This window comes from Acomys russatus, chromosome 31 (genome assembly GCF_903995435.1).
Source record: "Acomys russatus chromosome 31, mAcoRus1.1, whole genome shotgun sequence".
NCBI classification, from domain to species: domain Eukaryota; kingdom Metazoa; phylum Chordata; class Mammalia; order Rodentia; family Muridae; genus Acomys; species Acomys russatus.
The window spans coordinates 6201940-6228105 of NC_067167.1; the positions used below are offsets into that span (position 1 = coordinate 6201940).

The window sequence follows — 26166 nt, forward strand, 5'->3', positions numbered from 1 at the left end:
TCCTGCATCCTGTTGTTTATCTTTCCTTAAAACTCTGACTTTACTTCTTCCTTAGGCTTCCCATGGTGGTTAGCTTCCCCACCTCCCCCCACTGAGACAGGATTTCTCTGTGTAGCCTTGGCTGTTCCGAACTCCATTCGTTGACCAGGCTGGCCTTGAACTCCAGAGATCCACCTGCCTCCGCCTCCCAAGTGCTGGGATTAAAGATGTGTGCCACCACATCCAGCACATGATCATTAGCTTTAACTGTCAACTTGACACAATCTAGAGTCCCCTACAAAATGAACCTCTCTGGGCATGACTGTACTGATCGATGTAGAAATATCCATCTTAATTGTGTCTTGATTTCCCCAACATGAGGGACTGTACCTGGAACTGTGAGCTTTAAGAAAAAAAAGAAGAAAAAAAAAATGTTTTCTCCCTTATCCTTTTTCTCTTTTTAAAATTATTTTATGTATATGGGTGTTTTGCCAGCATGTATGTAATGTATATGCATCATATGTGAGCAGTGTCCATGGGAGCCAAAAGAAGGGTTGGATCCCCTGGAACAGCTGCCATCTGCCGTATGAGTACTGGGAATCAAACCCCAGTCCTTTTCAAGAGTGGCCAGTGTTCTTAACCACGAGCTACCTCATCACCCCCACTTAAGCTGCTTTTATCTGAGCACTTTATCATAGAAATAAGAGACTAAAACAGCTTCATAACAGATCCCTCAAAATAAGCCAAGCATTTTATCATTTTGTCCCCATAGAATCACACACTTGGAGCAGTTTAGAAATGTAACTGACAAGTCCATGTTAGCCAGCAAGGACTCCTTTTATTCATCCAGGGGTGGGTTTTTGAAATGCAGTGCAACTTTATAATGTCAAGTGTGCCAGTAAAGCAAGCCAGCTAGGTGCAGAGTAATGCAAGAAGCTTGCTGGAACCTTCTAGTCCAATGGGTGCCCTTGACACAAGCAACCAAAGCTGCTGGCCAAGAGGTGTCCAATAGATCTCAGAATGAGATAGAGGTGTCTGCTCCATCCAAAGCTCAGGTCTGTCCATCTGTCCTTGTCATATACAACAACGTGCAAAACAAAACCCTTGAAAATATGTCCATACTGGATCACAGAGCAGGCTCTGCTTGCTGTGGCTCTTGGCCTGAGAACCATCATGGCTGTGGATGAAGGGTCAGGCAGCTTCCATCCTTCCAAATGTTAGGGCATTGCCATCTGACTCTGGTCTCTCCACTACCTCAGGGACCTGCCAGCCAGGCCTTCACACAGGAGTCTCCTCTGCCACCTTTTTCAAGAGTCCAGCAGCCAGCAAGGAATGGTGGGGGTCCTCAGAGCCATCTGCTTCCCGAATCTTCAGGCGGACTTTCTGATTTGTCTTCCTCCACTCTGAGTACAGCTGGCAATGGTATCGGAAAGAGACCTGCGGGGGCAGTCCTGCAGTGGGTGGGAAGGTAGAGACAGGCCTCCACCCTGGGGAGGAAAGGGGGCCCAGGCATTTGCCATAGGCCAAACCTAGAAGCAGCGCCACCTCTGGGCATTTCTTGTAGACTATCTGAAAATACTCTGATAAGCTCTGAGTCCTGTAAAAGTGGGGGATCCACCACCTTGACCCCAACAAGGAGCAAGGCTATTCCTTCTAACAGTTTATGACAATGGAGTCCTACCACTCTCTTGGGATTATTTAGCCCCAAGCAGTCACACAATTACTCAACCTGGAAGCAACCAAGGTGTCCCTTCATAGGTAAGAAGGGAAAAATGATGGTGCATTTATGGGACTCGGAAGATGGCTCAGTGATTAAGAACACCTGCTGTGCGAGCTTGAGGAGCGGACTTCAAATCCCAACATCCATGTAAAAAGCTAAGCAAGACTCGGTGCTATGCCTATAATCCCAAAACTGGGGAGGAGAGGGAGGTAGAGACAAGAGAATCACTAGCACTCACATGTACTCACACATACACATGTACTCACACATACACATGTACTCACACATACACACGTACTCACACATACACACGTACTCTCACATACACACGTACTCACACATACACACGTACTCACACATACACACGTACTCACACATACACACGTACTCTCACATACACACGTACTCACACATACACACGTACTCACACATACACACCGTACTCACACTACACACGTACTCACACATACACACGTACTCACACATACACACGTACTCACACATACACACGTACTCACACATACACACGTACTCACACATACACACGTACCACACATACACACGTACTCACACATACACACGTACTCACACATACACACGTACTCACACATACACCGTACTCCCACTACACACGTACTCACACATACACACGTACTCACACATACACACGTACTCACACATACACACGTACTCACACATACACACGTACTCACACATACACACGTACTCACACATACACACGTACTCACACATACACACGTACTCACACATACACACGTACTCACACATACACACGTACTCACATACACACGTACTCACACATACACACGTACTCTCACATACACACGTACTCACACATACACACGTACTCACACATACACACGTACTCACACATACACACGTACTCACACATACACACGTACTCTCACATACACACGTACTCACACATACACACGTACTCTCACATACACATGTACTCACACATACACACGTACTCACACATACACACGTACTCACACATACACACGTACTCACACATACACACCTACTCACACATACACACGTGCTCTCACATACACACGTACTCACACATACACACATACTCTCACACACACATCCTTTCTCTCTCTCTTTCTCTCTCTCTCTCTCTCACACACACACACACACACACACACACACACACACTAAAAGGAGAGCTGGATCTATAACTCAGTAGTTAAGTGTTTGTCCAGAATATGAGAGATCCTGGATTCTAATCCCAGTAGCATTAAAAAGAGTCCAGCTGAGAGGCTGGAGATACAGCTAAATGGTTAACAGCACTGGCTGCTCTTCCAGAGGATCGGGGCTCAATCCTTAGCACCCACATGACAGCTCATTAACTGTCTGAAATTCCAGTTCCAGGGGATCTGACCCCCTTACACCAATGTACATGAAATAAAATAAGTTGGAAAAAAAAAAAAAGAGTACAGCTGGTAGTACAGAAGAAATGTAACCTGAGTAAACCCAGTTACTCAGAAGACTAAGTCAGGATAATCATAAAGCTAAGGTGTTCCAGGACTACAGTGTGAGTTCAAGGCCTGCCTGAGCAACTAGGAGAGACTGTCTCAAAATAACACTATAAAAAACAGGGATGGGGATGAGCTCAGGAGTGGCATACTTGCTTAGTACAAGAGAGCCCTGGGTTCAATACCCAATATGGAACAACAACAACAATAAAAAGCCATGGCATGGATAAGGCATGGAAAAAACTGAAATTCAAACGACCAAGCCAAAGAGGTCAATTTGAAGAGGCTACTACATGCTGTTGACTGACTCTAAGCACATGACATTCTAGAAGAGGGAAAACTGCGGAGGTAGTAAAAGATGGGTGGTTTCCACGTGTATTAGAGGAGGGAGGGATAAACAGGTGGAGAACAGAGAAGCAATAAAAAAATGTATACTGCTGGGCATAGTGGTGCACACCTTTAATCCCAGCACTCAGGAAGCAGAGGCAGGCGGATCTTTGTGAGTTTGAGGCCAGCCTGGTCTACAAAGCAAGTCCAGGACAGCAAGGGGAGTAGAAAAATGGCTCAGTTGACAAAGTGTGAGGACCCGGGCTCAGGCCTACCTAAAAGCTGGGTATTACAGAATATACATGTTACACCAGTGCTGGGACTCAGAGACAAGCAGATTTCTAGCGATCCCTGGCCAAGCAGTCTAGCCAAACCAGTGAGCTGCAGGTACAGCGAGAGACTCTGTCTCAAATAAAAGGTGGAGTGCTAACCAGATGGTTCAGCAGGTAAAGGCCACCAAGTCTGACAACCTGAGTTCACCAACCAGGGCCTATACGTGTTGAAAGGGAGCACCAACGTCTACAAATCATCATCTCACCAGTACACACAGAGTCAATAAATAAATGTAATTTTAAAAGTATTTTTAAAATATGGGTATTACTGAGTGATAGTGGCACACACCTATAATCTTAGCACTTGCGAGGCAGAGGTAGGTGGATCTTTGTGAGTTCAAGGACAGCCTGGTCTACAAAGCAAGTCCAGGACAGCCAGGGCTACACAGAGAAACAGTGTCTTGGGGGAAAAAAACAACAACAAAATGGGTATCATTGTAAATGCCGTTAATCCCCAGAACTCAAGAAACAAAAGCATTCTGATCTCTGTGAGTTCAAGGCCACCATGGTATGCACATCAAGTTCCAGGCCTGCCAGGGCTACATCTAAAAAAAAAAAAAAAATTAAAGGTGAGCCGGGCGTGGTGGTGCACGCCTTTAATCCCAGCACTCGGGAGGCAGAGGCAGGCGGATGACTGTGAGTTCGAGGCCAGCCTGGTCTACAAAGTGAGTCCAGGACAGCCAAGGCTACACAGAGAAACCCTGTCTCAAAAAACCAAAATAAATAAATAAATAAATAAATAAATAAAGGTGGAGAAGCTGGAGAAATGGCTCAGAGAATATGGGTGTTTGACCCACCTGATGATATAATCTCAAGCCCCAGAACCTCTTATGGTAAAAGGAAAGAACAGATTCCTTCAACCTGCCCTCTAACCTCCACATACATACCATGGTGTACATACGTGTACACACACACACACACACACACAAGGAATGTAAGAATAAAATATACAAAAGAGATGGACAGTTAGCACTTAACATTTTTTTTTTTTAAAAGATGGGCAGTGATTGAAGAGAACACTCAGTATTGGACTCTCTCTGGCCTCCGCATTATGTGCCAATGTGCGCAACTACAGCCATACACTTATGAGTACATACAATGCTAAGTATCAGGAACTGAGTCCATAGTAAAGCACTTGCTTACAATGTTCAAGTCCCTGGGTTCAATCCCCAGCTCCACAGAAAGAAAAGAGAAAACAGGAAGCGAGAGAGGGAAGTAGCAGGGGAAGAAGGAAGGGAGAAAGAACTTCCTCGGCAGTAGCCCAAAATACTGTTTGTCGCAGGGGAACAAATCTCACACATTGCCAAAAGTTTCAGAGTGAGTCAAAAGGAATTGTCTAAATAAATATGGAGCATCCACACAATGAATGGGCGTTCGGGGTAGCTGCCCCTTTTCCTTTGTAAGGATATTAATAAAGGATAAAACAAGCAGGTGTAAAGCAATACATATGTTTTCATATGCGCCCCTTCATGACAGGAACACATGCTGAGAACTGCAGCACATCCTCGGTGTGCTAACACAGACAGTAAGACAGCACTAAGCAATGTGAGCGTGACGGCTCTCACCTGTAATCCCAACACTCAGGAAGTTAAGCAGGACTGTTCCAGCCTAGGTCCAAGACCAGCCTAGGTTGAGATCCTGTCTCATAAAAAAAAAAAGCCCAACAGGGATGGGATGAGGCTCAGTTACAACAGTGTGTGCTTAAGTGTGTAGTGGCGCACACCTGTCACCTACGCACTCACCCAGGAGGTGAGAAAATCAGGAAGAGCAAAATCGCAAAGCCATTATCAGCTTTGTAGTGAGTCTGAAGCTAGTATGGGCTACTAGAGACTGGCTCAAAACGAAACAGAAACTGTGTGTGTTTGTGTGCGCTGCTAGGTGCTAAATATGAACACTTAATGCCTATCCCCGAAAATGATTTCTTAGTGAGCTGGAGAGTGCAAGGACTTTCTCTGATCAAAGACGTCACTGCTTGCTTTTGTGGCACCCCTACTTGATCTTATCACTTTCTGTCTCCGTAACAGTCTCAGTGTTCTCTGTGCCCCCTCTCCCCCTTTCTCTTCTCTTCTTCCTTCTATCTTTTAAATACACTTATTACATTTTAGTGTGTGTGTGTGTGTGTGTGTGCGTGTGTGTAGATCAGAGTATAACCATTAGGATCAGCTGTCCCTCTCCATCATGTGGGTCGTGAAGGTTAACTCAGCATGCCAGCCTTAAAGGCAGCTGCCTTCACCCACCAAGTCACTGACTCATAGCTAATTTTTAGTTTAAATTAATTTTTTTCACATAGAAACAAGTACATTTTATAGGGTATCCCTTCCATACTCATTTTCTGTTTATTTAGTGTACTACAGATGAAGCCTAGGGCCTTACACATGCCGGGAAAGTGCTCTACCATGGAGCCACAGCCCCCTACCCCTTCAATTCTTCAATCAATACATCTCATACAATCTCTCCTGGCTTATTTTGTTTTACATTTTTTAAAGTATTTATCATTCTTGTTGAGGGGCCCTTGTGTGAAAGCCAGAGGACAACTCTGTGGAGTCAGTCTTCTTCTACCTTTATGTGTGTTCCAGGAGGTGAATTCGGCTTGCCAGGCTTATCCAGAAAGCACCTTACCTACTGAGCCATCTTGCCAGCCCCATTTTGCCAGACCCATGCAGGGTCTCATGTAGTCCAGGTTGGCCTCAAACTCGGATTCTCCTGCCTCCACCCCACTGAGATGTCTCACCCCCCTCAGTCTCTTAACATGTATCTGCTCCACCTCACTCTCTCCCAGTCTTTTCCTATGGTCAGCCTTTTGCTGATCTGTCCCTCTTCTTCCCACCTGAGCCATAGTGATTAGACGCCTTTGCGCCCTTGGAGCAAAAGGCTCGATGCTGGCTTTGGGCATCCCTGGACCTGTGTTACACTGCCAAACTAGAACAACAGGAAGACTGAGCTGAGAGGACTACCCACACCCAGCCTGGGGATCCCAGCTGAGCCCACCCACCTGGCTGCACCCACTCACCAGTGTCCAGAGCACATAGATGGTGAAGAGGGCAATGGTGAGAGCTATGAGGCCCACGGCCTCCAGCCGGCTGTGCAGACGGAGGTGGTCCTGGGCCCCTCGCAGGCACAGCCAGCCTGAGATGGCAGCCAGCGGTGTGATGAACACAAAGCACACCATGTCACAGCACAGTGTCCGCTTCTCAGTGCGGGGCCCTGGGTCCTTCAGCCACTGCAGAGGAACACATGAACGAGAGGGATTATGTGAAGGGGTGCCGTGGAAGGGATGAAGTTGGGAAGCTAAAGGCTGCCACAACCACCCCAAACATTTTGTTACTATATTATACAGACTCCCAAAGATGATGGACCAAGAAAAACAAGCATAGCTCATTAAAAAAAAAAAAAAAAAATCCAGGGAAGGTAGCAGAAAGAGTACTTGTTCTCATGTGCTAGTGAGACAGGAAAAGTTAGGGGCCAGCACAGTAGGCAAAGCACTTGCCTCACGAGGTTGATGACCTGAATTCAAACCCACAGACACACACACACACACACACACACACACACACACACACCCAGCGGGGAAGCGAGAGAGAGAGAGAGCGAGAGAGAGAGAGAGAGAGAGAGAGAGAGAGAGAGAGAGAGAGAGAGATGTAATTTTTTGTTTTGGTTTGGTTTGGTTTTTCGAAACAGGGTTTCTCTGTGTAGCCTTGACTAGCCTGGGACTCGCTTTGTAGACCAGGCTGGCCTTGAACTCACAGCGATCCGCCTCCCTCTGCCTCCTGAGTGCTGCGATTAAAGGCCCGGCCTTGAGAGATGTAATTTTTAGCAAAAGCAAAGATGGCCAGGGAGCTAAAGGCCTCAGAGAATGGACGGAAGGGTGGGAAGGGAGACAGCACTGCAGACTGCAGGAGCAAAGGCCCCATAGTAGGCCTTTTAAACTGGCACACTGAGGTCTGAGACAAGGACAAGAGATGATGCATGCATGCAGAGACTGGTCCCTCTCACTGTCTCCTGGGAGGCCAGCTCCTGGGTGGGCTGGAGGCTTTACTTTGGTCTCCTAAGAGGCCCATAACGGCCTCGACCAACAGAGCAGTGCTTCCTGGTCTCAGGACTGGACATTGCTTCTCATACATCAGCCGAGTGATTTTTTTTTTTTTTTTGAAGATTTATTTATTTAGTATACAGTGTTCTGTCTGCATGTAACACCTGCAGGCCAGAAGAGGGCAGCAGATTTCATTGTAGATGGTTGTGCGCCATCATGTGGTTGCTGGGAATTGAACTCAGGACCTTTGGAAGAACAGGCAGCACTCTCAACCTCTGAGCCATCTCTCCAGCCCAGCCCAGTGATTTTCATGCTTACATGGCAAGCACTTAAACCACGAAGCCATCTCAGGTTTTTTGTTCAAACAGAACATCTCGGATGTTTGTTCGCATACTCCGAAGAATAGTGGTACACAACAGGTGTCAGGTAGCCCAGACTTGCTTCAAACTCCCCATGTAGCCAAGGATGGCCTTCAACTTCTAAGCCCCTCGCCTCCACCTCTCAGGTGCTGGCATTCATACTGGACTCTACAGAATGATCTCAGGGTTTCACGCCTGCTATGGAAGCAGTCCAGCATGAGCTATATCCCCAGCCCTTTTCTTAGCTTCACCTGCTCTGTCTGTTCCGGCTCCTTGTGGCCTCAGGGCCTTTGTACTGCCAGGACTGTCTTTTCCCTAGGCTTCCTAATACCTGACTGTATTTAAACCCTCAGGTCTCAATTTAGGGATTTGCCCCCAGTCAAAGCCTTTCCCTCTTCTACACAATCGAAATCTTTGCGTGTGTTTGTGTGTTGGTGTATGCGTACAGAACAGCATGTGCCGCAGCATAAAGTGGTGGTCAGAGGCAAACTCAGGTGACAACCCTCACCTTTAAATCCCTGATGCTTTTCCTCTTCTATAAACCAGGCTGGCTGGCCAGTGAGTTTCCAGGAATTCTGTCTCCACCTTAGGAATGCTGGGATTACAGAAATGAGCTACCACACCTGGTTTTATGTGGGTTCTGAGGATTTGAACACAGGCCCTCGTGTTTCTACAGCACACACTTTATCCACTGAGCTATCTCCCAGCTCCTAAGACTGCTCCTGCCCCCAAGTGCTGCCCTGCATACATGCTACTCCTGCAACATTTCCCTCTGTGATATTTAGTGGGGTTTCAAATTTTTATTTATTTTTGGTATGCATTGGTGTTTTGCCTATATGTATGTCTTTGTGAGGGTGTCAGGCTTCCTGGAACTGGAGTGACAGGACAGTTGTGGGCTACCAAATGGATGCTGGGAATTGAACCTGGGTCCTCTGGAAGAGCACCCAGTGCTTTTAACCTTTGAACCATCTCTCTAGCTCTGTGGTGTTTAGTGGTAACCGCCAATTGGACAGAATGTGGAATCACCTGGGATGGGAGTCTCAAGAAAGGATTGTCCAGATCAGGGTGACCTGTGGACTTGCCTGTGAGGAAATGTTCTTAACTACATTGTTAGGCCTCATCACGCCCGGTTTTTGCTCAGGCCTGGAGGCCTGTTTGCCCCTGTGATCCTGAAATACAATTTTTAATTCTTCTGGTCTTGCAACATTAACTGAGGTGAGAAGACTTTCATTGTAAATTCAGGTGGTACCTTCTCGTAGGCTGGCCTGGTCAGTGAAGGGAGAGCCATGAGCACTGGTGTTGCTTGCTCTCCACTTCCGGTCTATGATGCAATGTCACCAGCATCTTGTTTGAGATAGACCTACCATTAAGACTTCATGGAAGTGATGGAGTGTGACCGGGAACTGTGAGTCATAACAAAGCCTTTCCTGTTTAAGTTGCTTTTGTCAGGGTATTTTATCACAGCAAACAGGACAGGAACTGAGACACCCTCATAACTGTCCCCACCAACTAGCCTGTTTGGAGATCATGGGGACATTATTAACTATGAGTATTTTGGTGACTAGGCTGAGACTTGAAAAAACACTGGACACTGCAGAGGTGCTCAAAGGAATACCTGATGATAAGAGCTTGGTGGCACATGCCTGCAACCCCAGTACCTGGCGGAGGAGGCTGGGACAGGAGCATTCCAAGCTTTGGGCCAACCAGGGCTATAATAGGTAGATTGGTTGGTTGGTTGACAGATAGATAGACAGACAGACGGATGGGTGGATGGAAAGAAAGAAACAAAGAAGAAAGGCTGGTGGAAAGGCTTAGCAGATAAAGGCATTTGGCAAGCCTAACAGCTTTAGTTCTATCCCAGGTCCCACATGGGGAAACAAGATAACTAGTTTCTGCATGCTGTCCTCTGACCTACACGCATATGCCATGGCCCATGTGTGCCATGTAATTTAATGGCACATACACATGTAATTTAATATTTTAAAAAATATTTTAAAAAGAAACAATATCACAGCATGGTAGCATATACCTTTAATTCCAGCTCTCAGGAAGCAGAGGCAGGCAGATCTCTGTGAGACCAGCCTGGTCTACATAGGGAGTTCTATGGCTACTTAGAGAGACCCCCGCCTCAAAACACTGGCCCCAACAACTGTGTGATGGCTCAAGCAAGAGGATCACAGACACAGACAGTTCAAAGCCATTCTGGTCTGCCTAGCAAGTTCCAGGCTAGCCAGGGCTCTATAATGCAACTTTGTCTTAAACAAACGAACAAATATAAACAAATAAAAACCTAGGTATGGTGGTGTACCTGTTAATCCCAGGATGTGGGAGGTAGAGGCAGGAGAATCAGGAGTTTAAGGCCAGTCTGTTACACAGCAAGCTATAGGCCAGCCTGAGACCATCTCTCAAAAAAAAAAAATAAAAATAAAAAAGAACTAACAATGGTAGCCCCAGGGCTCACACCTTATGACCCTGACAGTCAAAAGGACAAAGTAGAAGGATCTCCCTGAGCTCCAGCCCTCCCTGAACTACAATGACAACCTATTTCAAAAACCAAAACCCAGCCCAGCATGGTGGTGCAAGCTTGTCATCACAAATTAGAAACAGAAGACAGGAGGTCAACGGTAGCAAATTCAAGGCTAATATTAAAAATGGGAGCTGGCTGGGTCTGGGGTTGTGACTTAGTTTCCATTGCTGGCAGTGCATAAACCATGTCTGTAATCCCAGCATTTAGAAAGTGGAGGCTGCATGATCAGGAGTTAGGAAGGTGACCTCAGGTCTTCAGCTAAAAACTACTTTGCAGACAGACAGCCTGAGACCCTTCTTCAGAAACAAAGCAAAACAAAAACCAGAGAGGACAGAGGGAGAGAGCACGGCGGGCAGAGGCTTGCAGACCTGCAGCCTCTGCTCACTTGGGTTCCCACGCATCAGCAGACCCCCTCCCAGCATTGACAGGGACGTGATCAGCTTTCCCAGCAGACCTGGACAGCTGCTAACTTTGTCTCCCCAAAATTGCCCGTCCTCCTTCTGGTTGTTCAGTCTTCCCCCAGGCAAATACCTCTGTGAGAGGCCGGGGCCGCTTTTCCACAGCAAACTCAGTGTGACACAGCTCACAGTAGCTGGTGTTGGAGGAAGACAGCCATTTCTCCAGACAGCTCTTGTGCACAGCTCCCAGCGTGCCAGTGCAGCCACACGGCGACAGCAAGGTCTCCCCATTCGCTCCCTCATGGCAGATGCGGCAGAAGGGACAGTCGCTGGAGGGGTGTGCAGATAAGACTTGTGAATGATGGGAGGCAGGGCTTCCTGCTTATACAGGCATCAGTACGTGCTGGGCTATAAGCTCACTGTCGCTCCCTGGTTGCTGTTCGGTAGATTCCCACTCATTCTTCAATAGCCCAGCTCAAGATGTCCCCTTCTTTACACAACTTTTTCAAACTCCTGTTGGTAGGCCCACGTGCTCCATCCCCAGAGCTACTGTGGGCTCTTTTTAGCCTAAAGTGAGCATGCTGTCCCCCTGCCTGCCTAATGCTCTCTTCTTTTGGTGAAATAACAGCATGATATCCCTAAGTAACTATCCACTCTTGGTGGTCCTTCTGTGGTCCATCCTTGGTCCTTCTGCTGGTTTATATTGTCAACTTGACAGGATGGAGAATTACCTTGGAGACTCATCTCTGGCCACATCTGTGAGAGATTTTTCCAAACTAGGTTAATAGAAGTGGGAAGCCCCACCCCAAGCACGAATGATACCATTCCATGGGCTAGGGTCCTGCACTGAGTAAAAATGAGGAAGTGGGGACACAGGATGGCTCAAGGGATAAGGGTGCTTGCTGACAGGTCTGATGGCCTGAGTTTAATCCCTGGAACTCATGTGGTAAAAGAGTCTCTGACCTCTACACATATGCCATGGCATGTGCACAAGAGTGTGCACACACGCACGCACACACACTAATCATTTTTTTAAGGAAAAAGTAAATTGAACACAAGCATTCATCTCTTTGACTCCCAAGCTTCCTTAACAATGGGTCAATGTGACCAACCACCTCAGAGGCTCCTGCCATGTACCTTCCCAGCCATGATGGACAGATTGAAATTATGACTCAAAATAAACTTTCTCTTTTTTTTTTAAAGATTTATTTATTATTATGTATACAGTGTTGTCTGCTTGTATACCTGCAGGCCAGAAGAGGGCATCAGGTTACATTATAGATGGTTGTGAGGCACCATGTGGTTGTTGGGAATTGAACTCAGGACCTTTGGAAGAACAGGTGGTGCTCTTAACCACTGAGCCATCTCTCCTGCCCAAACCTTTCCTTCCTTACATTGCTTTTGTCAGGTGTTTTGTCAAAGCAATCAGACAAGTAACTAATACAGTCCTCAAGGACTATAGCACACACATGATCACACGCATACCCTAACACACATCACACACGTGTGTTATACAGAACACATATACAGCAATACAAATGACACACACAGGGCTGGAGAGATGGCTTAAAGGTTAAAAACACTGACTGCTCTTCCAAAGGTCCTGAGTTAAATTCCCAGCAACCACATGGTGGCTCATAACCATCTATAGTGAGATCTGGTGCCCTCTTCTGCCTGCTGGCTCACATGCAGTATAGAATACTGTATTTAAAAAACAAATAAATGACACACACATGACCATACATATACACATTTACACACACAAGATTTTTTTTGTTTTGTTTTTGTTTTTTGCGAGGCAGAATCTCTCTATGTAGCCTTAGCTGTCCTGGACTCACTTTGTAGACCAAACTAGCCTCAAACTCAATGGAGATCTGCCTGCCTCTGCCTCTCAGAAGGCTGGGATTAGAGCTTTGTGCTGCTGTGCCTGGCCACACAAGATTTTATTTGATTGTTTTTGTTTTTTGAGACAGGGTTTCTCTGTGTAGCCTTGGCTGTCCTGGGCTCACTTTGTAGACCAGACTGGCCTTGAACTCACAGCGATCCACCTGCCTCTGCCTCCCTGAATATGGTGTTATAGGCCTGTACCACCACACCCAGCAGCATAGAGCAAACTTCCTTGTCCCCCTCCAGCACAGCATCCCAAACAGGGTTTCTCAGATTTTTGTCTTGTTTTGTTGTTTTTGTGACAAGGGTTCTCTGTGTAGCCTTGGCTGTGCTGGGCTTTGTAAACCAGGCTGGCCTTGAACTCACAGGGATCCTGCTGTCTCTGCCTGTTGGGAATACATGTATGCACCACAACGACTGGCCTGTTGAGGTCTTTTAAAAGTAGCTAGGCTTCCACCACTCAAAGGAAAGCTGGAGAAAAGGGTTGAGGAGTGAAAAACACCCTTGTCTACAAAACAGAGCTAGCTCCCCACCCCTTGTGGTATGTGTGTGTGTGTGTGTGTGTGTGTGTGTGTGTGTCTGACAACTATGCTTTCTGGGCAGAAATGTTTAGAAAACAGTGACTCACGTACTGGATAGCCCATGGGTCCACTAAAGCCACACCTCCTGCCTTCTTGATCTGTCCTAGGAAAAACCTAACTTCCCCAGAGAGAGCTGTGATTAGAGACTCCTCACAGCAGCTGTGTGTGATGGCTTCTACGTCTGTCCGACCATCCCACCCTTTGATTTTCTCATATGCACAGGCTCCTCAGACAATGTGCAGATAGAGCCAAGAGGTTTGATAATGTCTTTTTAAAATAATCTTGTGTGGCCAGGTGCATGCCTGTAATTCCAGCACTCAGAGAGGCAGAGGCAGGCAGATCTCTGTGAGTTGGACATCCAAGGCTACACAAAGAAACCCTGTCCTAAAAATCAAACAAATAAACAAAAAATAAAATAAAAGAGCTCAACAGAGAGCTGGAGCTCAGTTGGCAGAGTGCTTGCTTGGTATTCAGGATGCCCTGGGCTCCATCTCCATCCCCAGAACCATAAAACAGGCATGGCTGTGAACCCAGCACTTTGGAGGTAGAGACGGGAGAATCAGGAGTTCAAGGCTGGAGCTCAGCCAAGGCTACATGAGGCCTTGTCTCAAACCCAAATGCCAACAGCCTAGATCCCAAAAGCCAAGGCTCACATCTTTCCTTTCAGCCCAGTCTCTAAGATGCTGTTTTCTTTTGCATTAACAAAGGGCCCCTGGTGAGGATGAGGTGACACTCAGCCAGTAAAGAGTTTGCCATGTAAGCAGAGTTCGGATCCTCAGTGCCCACACAGATAGCAGCTGGGTGTGGTGGTCCTTGTGTAATCCCAGCACCTAGGAAATGGAGCTGGGGTCCCCATCACACGCTGGGTATTTAGACTAGCAAAGTCATTAAGCTCTGGGCTCAAGTCAGAGACCTAGGCTCAACATGCATGGGCGTGTGCGTCTTTGTTGAAAAGAGATCAAGACACTTGATGTCAGCCTCTGACCTCCACAAACACACATGGACACAATACTGCACACGTGTGTAACCACAACCATGGAAACTCTCACACATGGGCCAGGTGCAGTGGCACACGCCTTTAATTCCAGCACTCGGGAGGCAGAGGCAGGCGATCAATGTGAGTTCCAGGCCAGCCTGATCTACAAAGCGAGTCCAGGACAGCCAAGGCTACACAGAGAAACCCTGTCTCAAAAAAAAACAACAACAACAACAACAAAACAAACAAAAAACCTCTCACACATACTTGCAAGTACACACACACACACACACACACACACACAAGTTCATCACAGGAAAGGACTCCCCATTCCGGAAACCAACTCAGGGAAAGGAAACAATGAGACTCTTAAGAGACACGTCAATTTAGTTTCTTCTGGGAAGCTCTGGGAACTCTGGAACAGCAATTCCATCAAAGGCAGAGTTACAGTTTACTGAGAACTCCCCAGTTACAGTTTACTAAGGCACTTCTGGGGGTTTCTGTTGTTTTGTTTAATTTATTTTATCTTATATGAGTGTGTATATGTGTGTATGTATGTATATGTGTGTGTGTGTGTGTGTGTGTGTGTGTGTGTGTGTGTGTGTCATGACACATGAATAGAAGTTAGACAGAGGACAACCTTCTACCTTGTTTGAGGCAGGGTCAGTGTCTGGTGATGTATATGCCAGGTTTGCTCCCCTGAGTTTCTGGGGCTTCACCTGTCTCCATCCCAACTTCTCTGTAGGAGTGCTTAAAGGTTTGCAGGCTTGAGTGCTGCATCTGGATTTCTACAAGGATTCTGGGGATTTGAACTCGGGTCCTTATGCTTGCATAGTAGGCCTTTTGCTAATTAAACCATCTTTTTACCCTGTTTTTATTTATTTTAAGACATGGTTTCTAGGAAAATACAGAGAAACTCTTGCGGGGCGGGGGGCGAGGGCAGGGGGAGATAGCCCTGACTGACCTGGAACTCACTATGTAGACCAAGCTAGACTCAAACCCACAAATATCTGCCTGCCTTTGACTCTCAAGTGCTAGGATTGAGACACGCCACCACACCTGACTACAACCTGTTTTCTGTTTGTTTGTTTTTAGACACCATCTCATTTAGCCCAGGTTGGCCCCTAACTTGCCACTAAAGCTGAGGACAACCTTGAATTCCTGGCTCTCCTGAGTCTACCTCTCCAGTCCTGGCATGCCAGGCATGTGTCACCGAGCCTATTTTTATTTATTTATTTAGAGACAGAGTCTCATTATGTAGCCCTGGCTGGCCTGGAACTTGTTATATAGACCAAAGCTAGCCTTGAACTCACAGAAAGCCATCCGCTTCTACCTCCTGAGTATGTGTACCACCATGCTCATTTGTTTTGCTTTTTTGTTTGTTTGTTTTGTTTTTGGAGACAGGGCCTCTCTGTTAAAGGTGTGCGCCACCATGCCGGCTTGTTTTGCTTTTTGAAACATTGTCTCACTGCATAATCAAATCCAGCTTCAGTTCACTGTGCTCCACAAAGCAACCTCAAACTGATGTTCTTCTCCCCTTGGCGTCAGAACTGTGGCAATGGGCCGTGTTCTAAGTGCAATGCTGGGCTTCATTTATCTCATTCTCACAATGGACCCTGGAGGAGAGTGCTCACTTATTTCCACTTTACAGACCTTGCAAAGTCCTGATGACTACGTGGGTCTTTTTTTTTAAGCCTTGGCCATCCTGGACTCACTTTGTAGACCAGGCTGGCCTCGAACTCACAGCGATCTGCCTGACTCTGCCTCCCAAGTGCTGGGATTAAAGGCGTGCTCCACCACGCCCGGCGACTACGTGGGTCTTAAAGGTTGCTTACAAATAGTTCCAGCTACTCTGATGAAGATGATGAAGGCTTTCATGCCCAGAGGAGGGAGGGTCATCAGACCTCCCACTAAGATGCCAGACACTACTTCTTGCACTTCTTCTAATTATATTGCATTATTTCCTAGTTATACATGACCTTTTGTGCTCTAGAGGGTGCTAGACTATACGTTACATGGTGGGGGGGGGGGTCATGAAAGGGGACTCTGTCTTACGGTGCTATAGGAAAGTCATCATCAATGCTAGGTGAGACTTTCTTTTTTCTTTCTTTCTTTCTTTTTTTTTTTTTTCTAGACAGAGTTTCTCTGTGTAGCCTTGGCTGTACTGGCACTCACTATGTAGACCAGGCCAGCCTTGAACTCAGAGATCTGCCTGTTTCTGCCTCCCAAGTGCTAGGATTAAAGGCATGCATCAAGGCGGGCGGTGGTGGCCCACGCCTTTAATCCAAGCACTCAGGAAGCAGAGGCAGGTAGATTCCTGTGAGTTCGAGGCCAGTCTGGTCTACAGTGCGAGTCAGGACAACCAAGGCTACACAGAGAAACCCTGTCTCAAAAAACAAAAATAAATAAGTAAATAAAATAAAATAAAATAAAATAAAGGCATGTGCCACCACGCCCCACTCTATTCCAGTAGGTATGTGTGTGCCATGCATACATATGGAGGTCAAATGATAACTTTAAGGAGTTGATTCTCTCTTTCCATCATGTGGGTCCCAGGGATCTATTGCAGGTCATGAGGCTTTTACCCACTGAGCCATTGCACTAGCTGCCATCTTGTTATTTGAGCCAAAGTCTCTCATTGGCAAGGCTAGCTGGCCAGCAAGTCCTGGGGATCTGCCTGTTTCTGCCTCCCAGTTCTGGGAGTATAAACATGTGTCACCACTTCAAGTTTTGTTTGTGCACATATCTGTATGTGTCCCTGTCCATGTGCATGTGTGTATGTTTGTGAAGGCCAGACGCCAATATGAGGTGCTGGTTCCTCAGGAGAGGTCCACCTTATTTTTTAAGGAAAAGTCTCTAATTGGCCTAGTTCTCAAAAACTAAGGCAGGCTGACTGACCAGAGAACTCCAGAGATCTGCTTGTCTCTGCCTCCCCAGTGCTGAGATTACAAACACGGGTTATCATGCCCAGCTTTTTACACAGATTCGAGAGATGGACCTTGGATCTTCAAGCTTGCATAGTAAGCACGCTATGACCTGGGCCATCTCCCTAGACCCCCTGATAGACATGTTCCACCACACCGAGCTACTTGGCCTCTTAACACACACACACACACACACACACACACACACACACACACACACAAACACAGGGTATTTATTTGTCTCTGTGAGGAGGGAGTACCCAAGGAGGCCAGAAGGGGGTGCTGGATCCCTAGGAGGTGGTGTTTCACGCAGTTGTGAACTGTCCATTGTTGGTGATGGGACGTGAACTCCAGGGCTCTGCAAGAGCAACGTGCACTCTGAACCGCTGAGCCATCTCTCCAACCTTGGTATCTGGCTTCTTTTCTCTGGCTTGTTCCCCCCTTCGCCTCTCTCAGTGACTGAACTCCTGACCTCAGACTAGTAGAAAATCACTCAACCCAGAGGGAAATGAGGACAAAAGCCAGGATGCTAATGGTCACTCCTCACCTTGGTGTGTCCAAAGCCCGGATGACGGTTGAGAGCAGCCGGCCATCTCTTGAAGTCACCTGTGCTACATACTGGGGTGGCCCGAGCCCTGTGGCTTCCACAACCTTGGAGAAGAAGGCAGGGCTGCCAGAGCAGTCACATAGGGAGCCAGGGAGGTGGCAGCAGTCACCTGTCGTCATGGCCACAGGGAGCCTCCTGTCCTCAGGGCCTGAGGCCCATGGTCCCAGGAGCCTAGTGGGAGAAGCCAACAGAGAGACCGAACGCAAAATTAGTGAGTCATAATAGCAGTTGGATTCCCTCCTTTTTTTTTTTTTTTTAAGGTGTGTATGTGTATTTATACACGTGCTTTCAAGTATATATGTGTGAGTGCACGTGAGTAGGGGTCAGAGGTCCAAGAATACTGTTATCTTCCACCTTGTTTGTGACAGAGTCTCTTGTTTTCTGCTGTCTATGAAAGGCCAGCTGGCCCCCAGCTTAGAGACTCCCCAGTCCCCACCTCTCATTTCACAGTCTGAGGACTGGGATGACACAGAAGGCTTATGGTGCCTGACTTTACATGAGTTCTGGGAATGTAAAGGAAAGTGCTCACATCTGTGCAGCTAGCATTTACCCAGAGTGGTCTCCCCAGCCCGAGTCCCTCTTTTGATCTCACTCTACAGTGCAGGTTAGCCTGGAACTTAAGATCTAAGCCTTCTGAATGCTAGATTATAGAGCGTGCCTGGCTCTTGAGTCCTGTCTTGTCAAGGACAGTGTTATTTTCTTGTCAAATTGACATATCCAAGAATCATCTGGCAAGGGGCTCTCAATGAGAAATTGTCCTGGCTAGGTTGGGATGTGATGATGCCTTTGAGGGATTTTTTTTTCTTCCTTGTAGATTGTGTTTGTTCATTACCTTTTTTTGGTTTTTTTTTCAAGACGGTTTTCTCTGTGTAGCCTTGACTGTCTTGGACTCCCTTTGTAGACCAGGCCGGCCTCAAACTCACAGACATCCACCTGCCTCTGCCTCCCAAGTACTGGGATTAAAGGCGTGCGCCACCACTACCCATTTTTGTTTTGTGTATGTATGTTTATGTATGTTGGCACATATGTTCTGCAGCATGCATGTGGAAGTCAGAGGATAGCTTACAGGACTCGGTTCTCTCTTTCCACAATATGGGTCCTAGGATTTGATCTTAGGTCATCAGGCTTGGTGGCAAGTGCTTTTACCTGCTGAAACATCTGGAATCTCTCCTATCTAGAGATTTTTTCAATTGGTTACTTGAGGTAGAAAGACCCACCCTGAATGCAGATGGGCTAGACACTACTCACTAAAGAAAAGGACAGAGTGAGCAGGGCACTAGGCTGCATGTATTCATTGCTCTCTCTTCCTGATTACAGATGTGATGAGACAAATGCCCTCCAGTTCTTGCCACTGTGACTTCCCTAAAGTGATAGCCTGGATCTGTGAGCTAAAATAAATCCTTTCTTCTCCCCTAAACTGCTCTTATCAGTGCAACAGAAATGACACTAAAACAGGGTTCTAAGACTATGGACAAAGACTTGCCTCTTTGAATCACTATTTGCATCTGTAAAATCCAGATGTGAGAATTCTACAAACTGTTGTACACAACTTAGGCCAGGCTTGGAGAACAGCTCTGGCTTGTGTTCGATTTTCTCTCATTCTTCTACGAAAAGCCAGATATGGTCCCATTTCCGAGTCCTGCAAGTCCGTCTCCATGTCACACTTCCGCATACTGGAACAGCTACTGGAAGTGACTGCACACCTACCGTATGCTAAGCCCTTTGCTCAGTTTTTTGCACAGTCAGAATCATCTTGTTCTAGCTAAGACCAGATCTTTGAGATTCAACTCAGAGCATATTAAGCTGTCTTCAGTGAAAACAGAATGCATCTAGAGAGGCTAGGAGCACAACTCAGAGGTAGAGTACCTATCTAGAATCCAGTGAGGATCTGTGGAACAGTACGAAAGCATGTCCTAGCTTGTGTGAGACTCTGGGTTCAATTCCTAAGACATACACAGAGAGAGAGAGAGAGAGAGAGAGAGAGAGAGAGAGAGAGAGAGAGAGAGAGAGAAACACACACACACACAGAGAGGAAAAAACAGAGACAGAGAACTAGAAACTTAATGTTTTGCAACAGAATGTTGAGTCACTCAGGCCCCTTGTGACTCATGGCCTCTGTTGGACTGTGCACTCTGGGAGACCTCAGTTCATCAAGGAAATGACACATGTTTGTGTCCCCAGAAAACCAGTTTCTCTGTTCTCAGTTCCCAAGGAGAGGCTACAGGAAATACTCAGTATCTCAGGTAGCCATTGTAAGGTCTGCTGTGGGTGACTTTGGTGAGGTTCTGCCCTCTGCCTCGGGGTCTCATCAGTTAAGTAGGAACCCTATGCAGCCTGGTCTTCTCTGGAGTAGCATGACTAGGATTCTGGCTTCCTAATCTCTGCGTATATTTCTTCTAAGAATGATTTTGCCTTTCTAGTGATAGGAGTGGAATTTAGAGACCTGCCTTACCAGGCAAGCACCCTACCACTAAGGTATACTCCCAACACTCCACCCCCCACCCCCTGCCAACTGACACATACTTTTAAATGTTTCCTTTTTGACTCTTAATTTTGTTTAATTAATTTTTTACATTACATTTGTTTATGGAAGAGGGAGTGCCACAGAGTGCATGTGAAGGTCCTAGCAAGTGGGTTCTGGAGACTCAAACTCAGGCTTGGTGGCAAGCACTTTGCCTGTAATAGTTCAATTTTAGACAGAGTACCCAGGCTGATATGGCCTGAAACTTGCTCTGTAGCCTAGGCAGACCTTGAACTCAAGACCCTCCTGCCTCAGCTCTTCAAGTAGTCATAGGTCTACGCCATCAGGCCTGACTCTTCTGAGAAATCCATGAAAGTAACAGAAGGCCCTTAGACATCAGGCCCGAGCCAAAGATCACTGGTCTCAATTTATCCAATACCCAGGACTCTTGTCTCTAATCCAGAGCCCACGGGAACCCTAATAGTATTTGTAAGTTCCAAATGATAGAGCCAGCCTGGCCCCCAAGTCAACTCTTACCAGTCCTGCCTGTGAAAATCAAAATCGGAGACCCGAAGACATGGAACGTAAATTTTTAACTGACTTTTTGCACCCAGACAGTCTGCTGACAGATCAGCTCTTCCCTGAAGAGCTCAGCTAAAAACCTAGCATGACCTCCGAGGCCTCTACAGCTGAGCCAGAGGTCAGATAAGCAAGTATCAACCAAAGTCAGACATAGCCAGGAGGAAGGCTGAGAGCTGGAGATAACAGCCACAGGGCATCAGCCAGACCGGCTTTGTTGTGGACACTGATGTTCTTTCAACCAGAAGGTACAGCTGAGAGGTCAGTGGGGGAAGTGCTCCCCTCCCCCACCCCCGCCCCCCCCACCCCGAGAATGCATGCAGAAAAAAGTCCACCTCAACCTCTGATGATTCATTTTAGATTCTTTTCCTTTCCTTCCTTTCCTCTCCCCCACCTTCCTTTTTTTTTTTTTTTTTTTTTTTTTTTTTTTTTTTTTTTTTCCTTCTTTTCTAAGACAGGATTTGTAGGCTGCCCTAGAATTCACTATACAATCAAAGATGACCTTGAACTATCATTTTAAAAGTTTGGGCACTCTGCCTGGTGTATATCTATGCAACCCATGCACATCTGGTGCCAGGGAGGCAAGAAGAGGGCATCATATTCCCTGGAACTGGAGTTACAGATGGTTGTAAACCACCATGTGGGTACAAGGAAGTGAATCCAGGTCCTCTGGAAAAGCAGCCAGTGCTCTTAACCCTGAGTCATCTCTGCAGCCCCGACTTTGAACTCTTGATCTTTGCGCCTTCACCGTCTAAATATTTTCATTTCGGGAATACCATGTTTGGTGTATCTAGTTCAGGGGATGGAACCCAGGGCTTCATACATGCTAGGCAAGCACGTTACCAGCTGAACTACATCTCCAGTGTGTTTGCTCTCTCTGTCTCCTCTCTCTCTCCTTCTCTCTCTCTCTCTCTTCTTGGTGACGTGGCCTCACTACACAACTTAGGCTGGAACTCCTGATTCTCCTGCCTCTGCTTTCCAAGTGCTAGAAGATGAGAGATCTTAGAATTTATACAAACAAGTGTACATTACAAGAATCATCACAGCTCTTACTTTACCTACTATTGGGAAAATCCACCAACACTAGTAAATCTGCTCATACCAGACCATAAACTACTAAAATAGTACCATCAACACTGAGCATGGTAGCGCATGACTGTGACTCCAGTACTCTAGACACTGAGACAGGAGAATCAACAGTTCAAACTTATTTTGGCTACAAAGAGCTGGAGGCCAGGTGGGGCTACAAGAGACCTTGCCTCACAAAACAAAGCAAACATGAGCAGGTAAATACACTGATGACCTGAGTTCTATTCCCAGAGCTATACGGTGGAAGGAGAAATTTCTCTCTCTCTCTCTCTCTCTCTCTCTCTCTCTCTCTCTCTCTCTCTCTCTCTCTCTCTCTCTCTCTCTCACACACACACACACACACACACACACACACACACACACAGAGGGAGAGAGACAGACAGACAGATGGACAGACAGACAGACAGAGAGACAGACACAGAGTGAGACAGAGAGAGACATATGAGAGGAGGGGGGTAGTGAGTGTGAGTATGGGGGTACATACTCATCATCCCAGGACTCAGGACATGCAAGCAGGAGGATCAGAAGTTCAAGGTCATCCTCAGCTATATACTGAGTCTGAGGACAGCCTGGGTTACATGAGACCCTGTCTCAGAAATAAACAATGCATATAAAATATTAGATTGCCAAGCTCTCTGCCTACATTCTGACTTGAAACAATTGTTATTAAGTGTCTTCTTTAAAGGTCACATGCCTGGAGTTCCTCTCTCAGACCTCTCTGGCTAAAACGACAAAGGTACCCACACAGTCCACCTCACGCCACAGGGGGCCTCTCTAAAATGTTCTCTTTGTTAACGGACCTGTAATGCCCGTCCTTATGCTCTTCTGTGAATTCTGGAAAGAGGAACCTTGTCAGACATTTTTCCGGCTGTCCCCAGCATCCAGCCCTAGATTTGGCACAGAGCGACTGCATGTAGTATAGCTGGGAGAATCAGTTCTCTGAGTCTCGGAGGCTGGCCTCCCAGTCTCTGTGATGGGAAACAGTTCTAGGGCTACCTGAATGGATTTCATCAGGTCCTCAGAACAAAACGATGACATCAGACCAGTCATTAGCCTCACAGACTGAAGAGGCCAAGGTTCAGAAAGAGATGCCTTTACACAGCTAGCCATGCTCTGGACTTCAACTGTACTGTAAATTATCTTGTATTCAAGAGGTATTAGACTTGTTGTTATCTTGTTTAATTTTTTTTTTTTATTATTAGTTTTTAAAATATGGGGTTTTGTTTTGTTTTGCTTTTTTGTTTGTTTGTTTGGGTTTTTCAGACAGGGTTTCTCTGTGTAGCCTTGACTATCCTAGACTCGCTTTGTAGACCAGGCTGACCTTGAACTGACAGCAATCCGCCTGCCTCTGCCTCCCAAGTGCTGGGATTAAAGGCGGGCGCCACAACCGCCCGGTTTGTTTTGCTTTTTTAAAGATAGGGCTTCTCTGTGTAGCCTTGGCTGTCCTGGACTCACTTTGTAGACCAGACTGGCCTTGGACTCACAGAGATTGACTGTCTCTGCCTCCATGAGTGCTGGGAATTAAAGGCGTGTGATCCTACATCAGGCTTATTAACTATGTTTTATTACTTTTATTTTATGAGTGTTTTGCCTGCATGCATGTAAATACACTATGTGTGTTCGGTGAGTGCTTGCAGAGGCCAGAAGAGAGAGAGTTGGATCCCTAGAAGTGGGATTACAGATAGCTATGAACTGCCATGTATATCCTAGAAACTAATCCCAGGTCCTCTCTGCAAAAGCAGCAACTATCTGTAACTAACTATCCAGGCCCTAGCTTTTGTTCCTTTGTTTGCTTTGCTTTTGAGACAGTGTTTTCATATATAACCCACACTCGCCTTGAATTCGCCATAATTCTCCTGCCTCAGCCTCCTGTGTGCTGGGATCACAGGCATGTATCATCACACTAAGATTATGGTTTTTTTGTTTTTTAAATAATGTATTTAATTTTTTTTAAAAAATAGAAAGTCTAAGCCAATAAGGAGCATGGGGAAGGGCTTATGTACAGGAGTGCTGGCACCTTACCAGTGGCTACATCACTGAAGAAAATGTTTCTCCCTCCCTCAGCAACCAAAAACTGCCTATAGCTTCTCAGGAGAAGGAAAAACAGTTTCATGAGTCGTCCCCACCACTGGAATGTGTAATGCCAGAGATAGAACCCAGCATCTCAATATGTTAAATAAACAATCTGCCACTGAACTACATTCCAGCCCCCCCCCCCCCACACACACACTTAAGAGTATTATAGACTTTATGGTCATGTGATTCTGGTGGTACTGAAACTTGCAGCAGCCATCCTACCTCATTCTCCTGAGAGTTTGGACTGATTTTAAGCATGCACCACCATGCATAGCTTCCAAGGATTTCTTTGAAAAAAAAAAAAAAAAAGTTTTTAAGATTTTTACATAGTAGACATAAATCCACAGAGGCACACATAGTATTTAAAAAAAAAAAAATCAGGCATGGTGGCTGGCACACAAGCTTAGTCTCAGCACTTGGAAGGCAGAGGCAGTGCAATCTTTGAGTTCAAAGTCAGCCTGGTCTCCAGGACCGCCAACGCTACATAGTGAGACTTTGTCTCAAAAACAAAAATAAAACAACAACAACAACAAAAAATTAGTTAAAAAACAAAACAAGCTAAACAAAAACCAGTTATACTAAGTAACCGGGACAGGCTTTGAACTCTTCCTGCCTCAGCCTCCAGAGTAGTTAAGATAACAGGCATGTGCCACCATGCCCCATGGCCTAGGTGCTTTCTCTCTTTATCTTGGTTCCATCACTCATACTGTATGTCTTGTTCCAGTTAATTTGCTTTTCTGAGCCTCAACCAACACACTCTTACTCTCTCTCTCTTTCTCTCTCTCTCGTTGTTGTCGTCAGTATTGGGGATTGAAGCCTTATCCTGGCGCACGCTATCCGGATTCCCAGTCCTGAAACTAAGTTCTAATCTCAGAAACTCTACTTCTTGTTTGCTGTGTGGCCTTGTGCAATTGCTTTAACTTCACTGAGTCTCAATTTGCTCATCTGGACGAGAGGAATTATTTTTAGAACCTCCATCTAGTATGTTTCCCACTCACCATATAAATTCTGTCTACAGAGGTTTTTTTTTTTTTTAAGTGTTTCCGTGTTATTTATTTTGTATGTATTTGTGCATATTCATTCTACGGTGTGCCTACGGAGTTCAAAAGACAACTTTCTAGAGTCTGTTTTTGCTTTTACCATGATACCTCAAGACTAAATTCAGGCTAGCACCTTGACCAGCTGAGCCATCTTGGCAGTCCCTGACTACCGTTTGGAAAACAACATTACTCCGTACTGGTGCACTCTGAGTGGCTTTTTTGTGAAGCGCCCCACACTTTATAATGTTGAATACTATCCAGACAGAACCCTCATGAAGAGGGTTACAGAGTGAGTGACATTAGCTACTTACTGACCACCTACTGTATGCAAGGCGTCTTTCTCATCAGCCATCTCCTAAATCAGGTTGGCTCTGGGATGACCCACTTTTCATAGATGGGGAAACCGAGGCTCACGGAGGTTCCTACTCCATGCCGAGGCACTAAGACCTCTCACGAACCTCGAATTGAAAACCGAGGTGCCTGCGTCCCCAGCACGGCTGAGGCCAAGAGTGCAGACCGAGCTGTCCCGCTTGAGTACTGAGCCGGGGCCTCGAACCCGGGACCCCTGACCCGCGACCTGGCTGCATACTCGAGCTCGACCCACTCGTTGTTCCGTGCCTACCTGATCCGCGGCCGGGCCGGGCGGCCGCGCAGGCCCCTCGGTTCTCCCTGGCCTGGGTCCCGGCCCGGCCCGGCCCGTCAGCAGCGGCTTCCTCGGGCTCCAGCGGGCACCTGCGTCCGGGCACCGCCCGCAGAGCCGACAGCACGG

The 26166-nt window shown here is 46.6% G+C and overlaps 1 protein-coding gene across 5 annotated transcripts; it reads right to left on the minus strand.

The window, feature by feature from the left end:
- Positions 1-797: 797 nt before the first annotated feature.
- On the minus strand, positions 798-26166 carry Marchf2 (membrane associated ring-CH-type finger 2). 5 transcript variants are annotated; one of them, XM_051172857.1, is made up of 5 exons: positions 26020-26166; positions 18093-18323; positions 11311-11506; positions 6874-7083; positions 798-1416 (listed from the first exon to the last, which is right to left on the minus strand). In XM_051172857.1, the coding sequence occupies exons 2-5, from the start codon at positions 18269-18271 to the stop codon at positions 1258-1260; spliced, it is 744 nt and encodes a 247-aa protein (XP_051028814.1). In that variant the 5' UTR covers positions 18272-18323; positions 26020-26166; the 3' UTR covers positions 798-1257. The 5 variants fall into 5 exon arrangements, with proteins under 5 accessions (XP_051028814.1, XP_051028815.1, XP_051028818.1 ...); XM_051172858.1 differs by lacking the exon at positions 26020-26166 and adding an exon at positions 21215-21324; XM_051172861.1 differs by lacking the exons at positions 6874-7083; positions 26020-26166 and adding an exon at positions 25709-25727.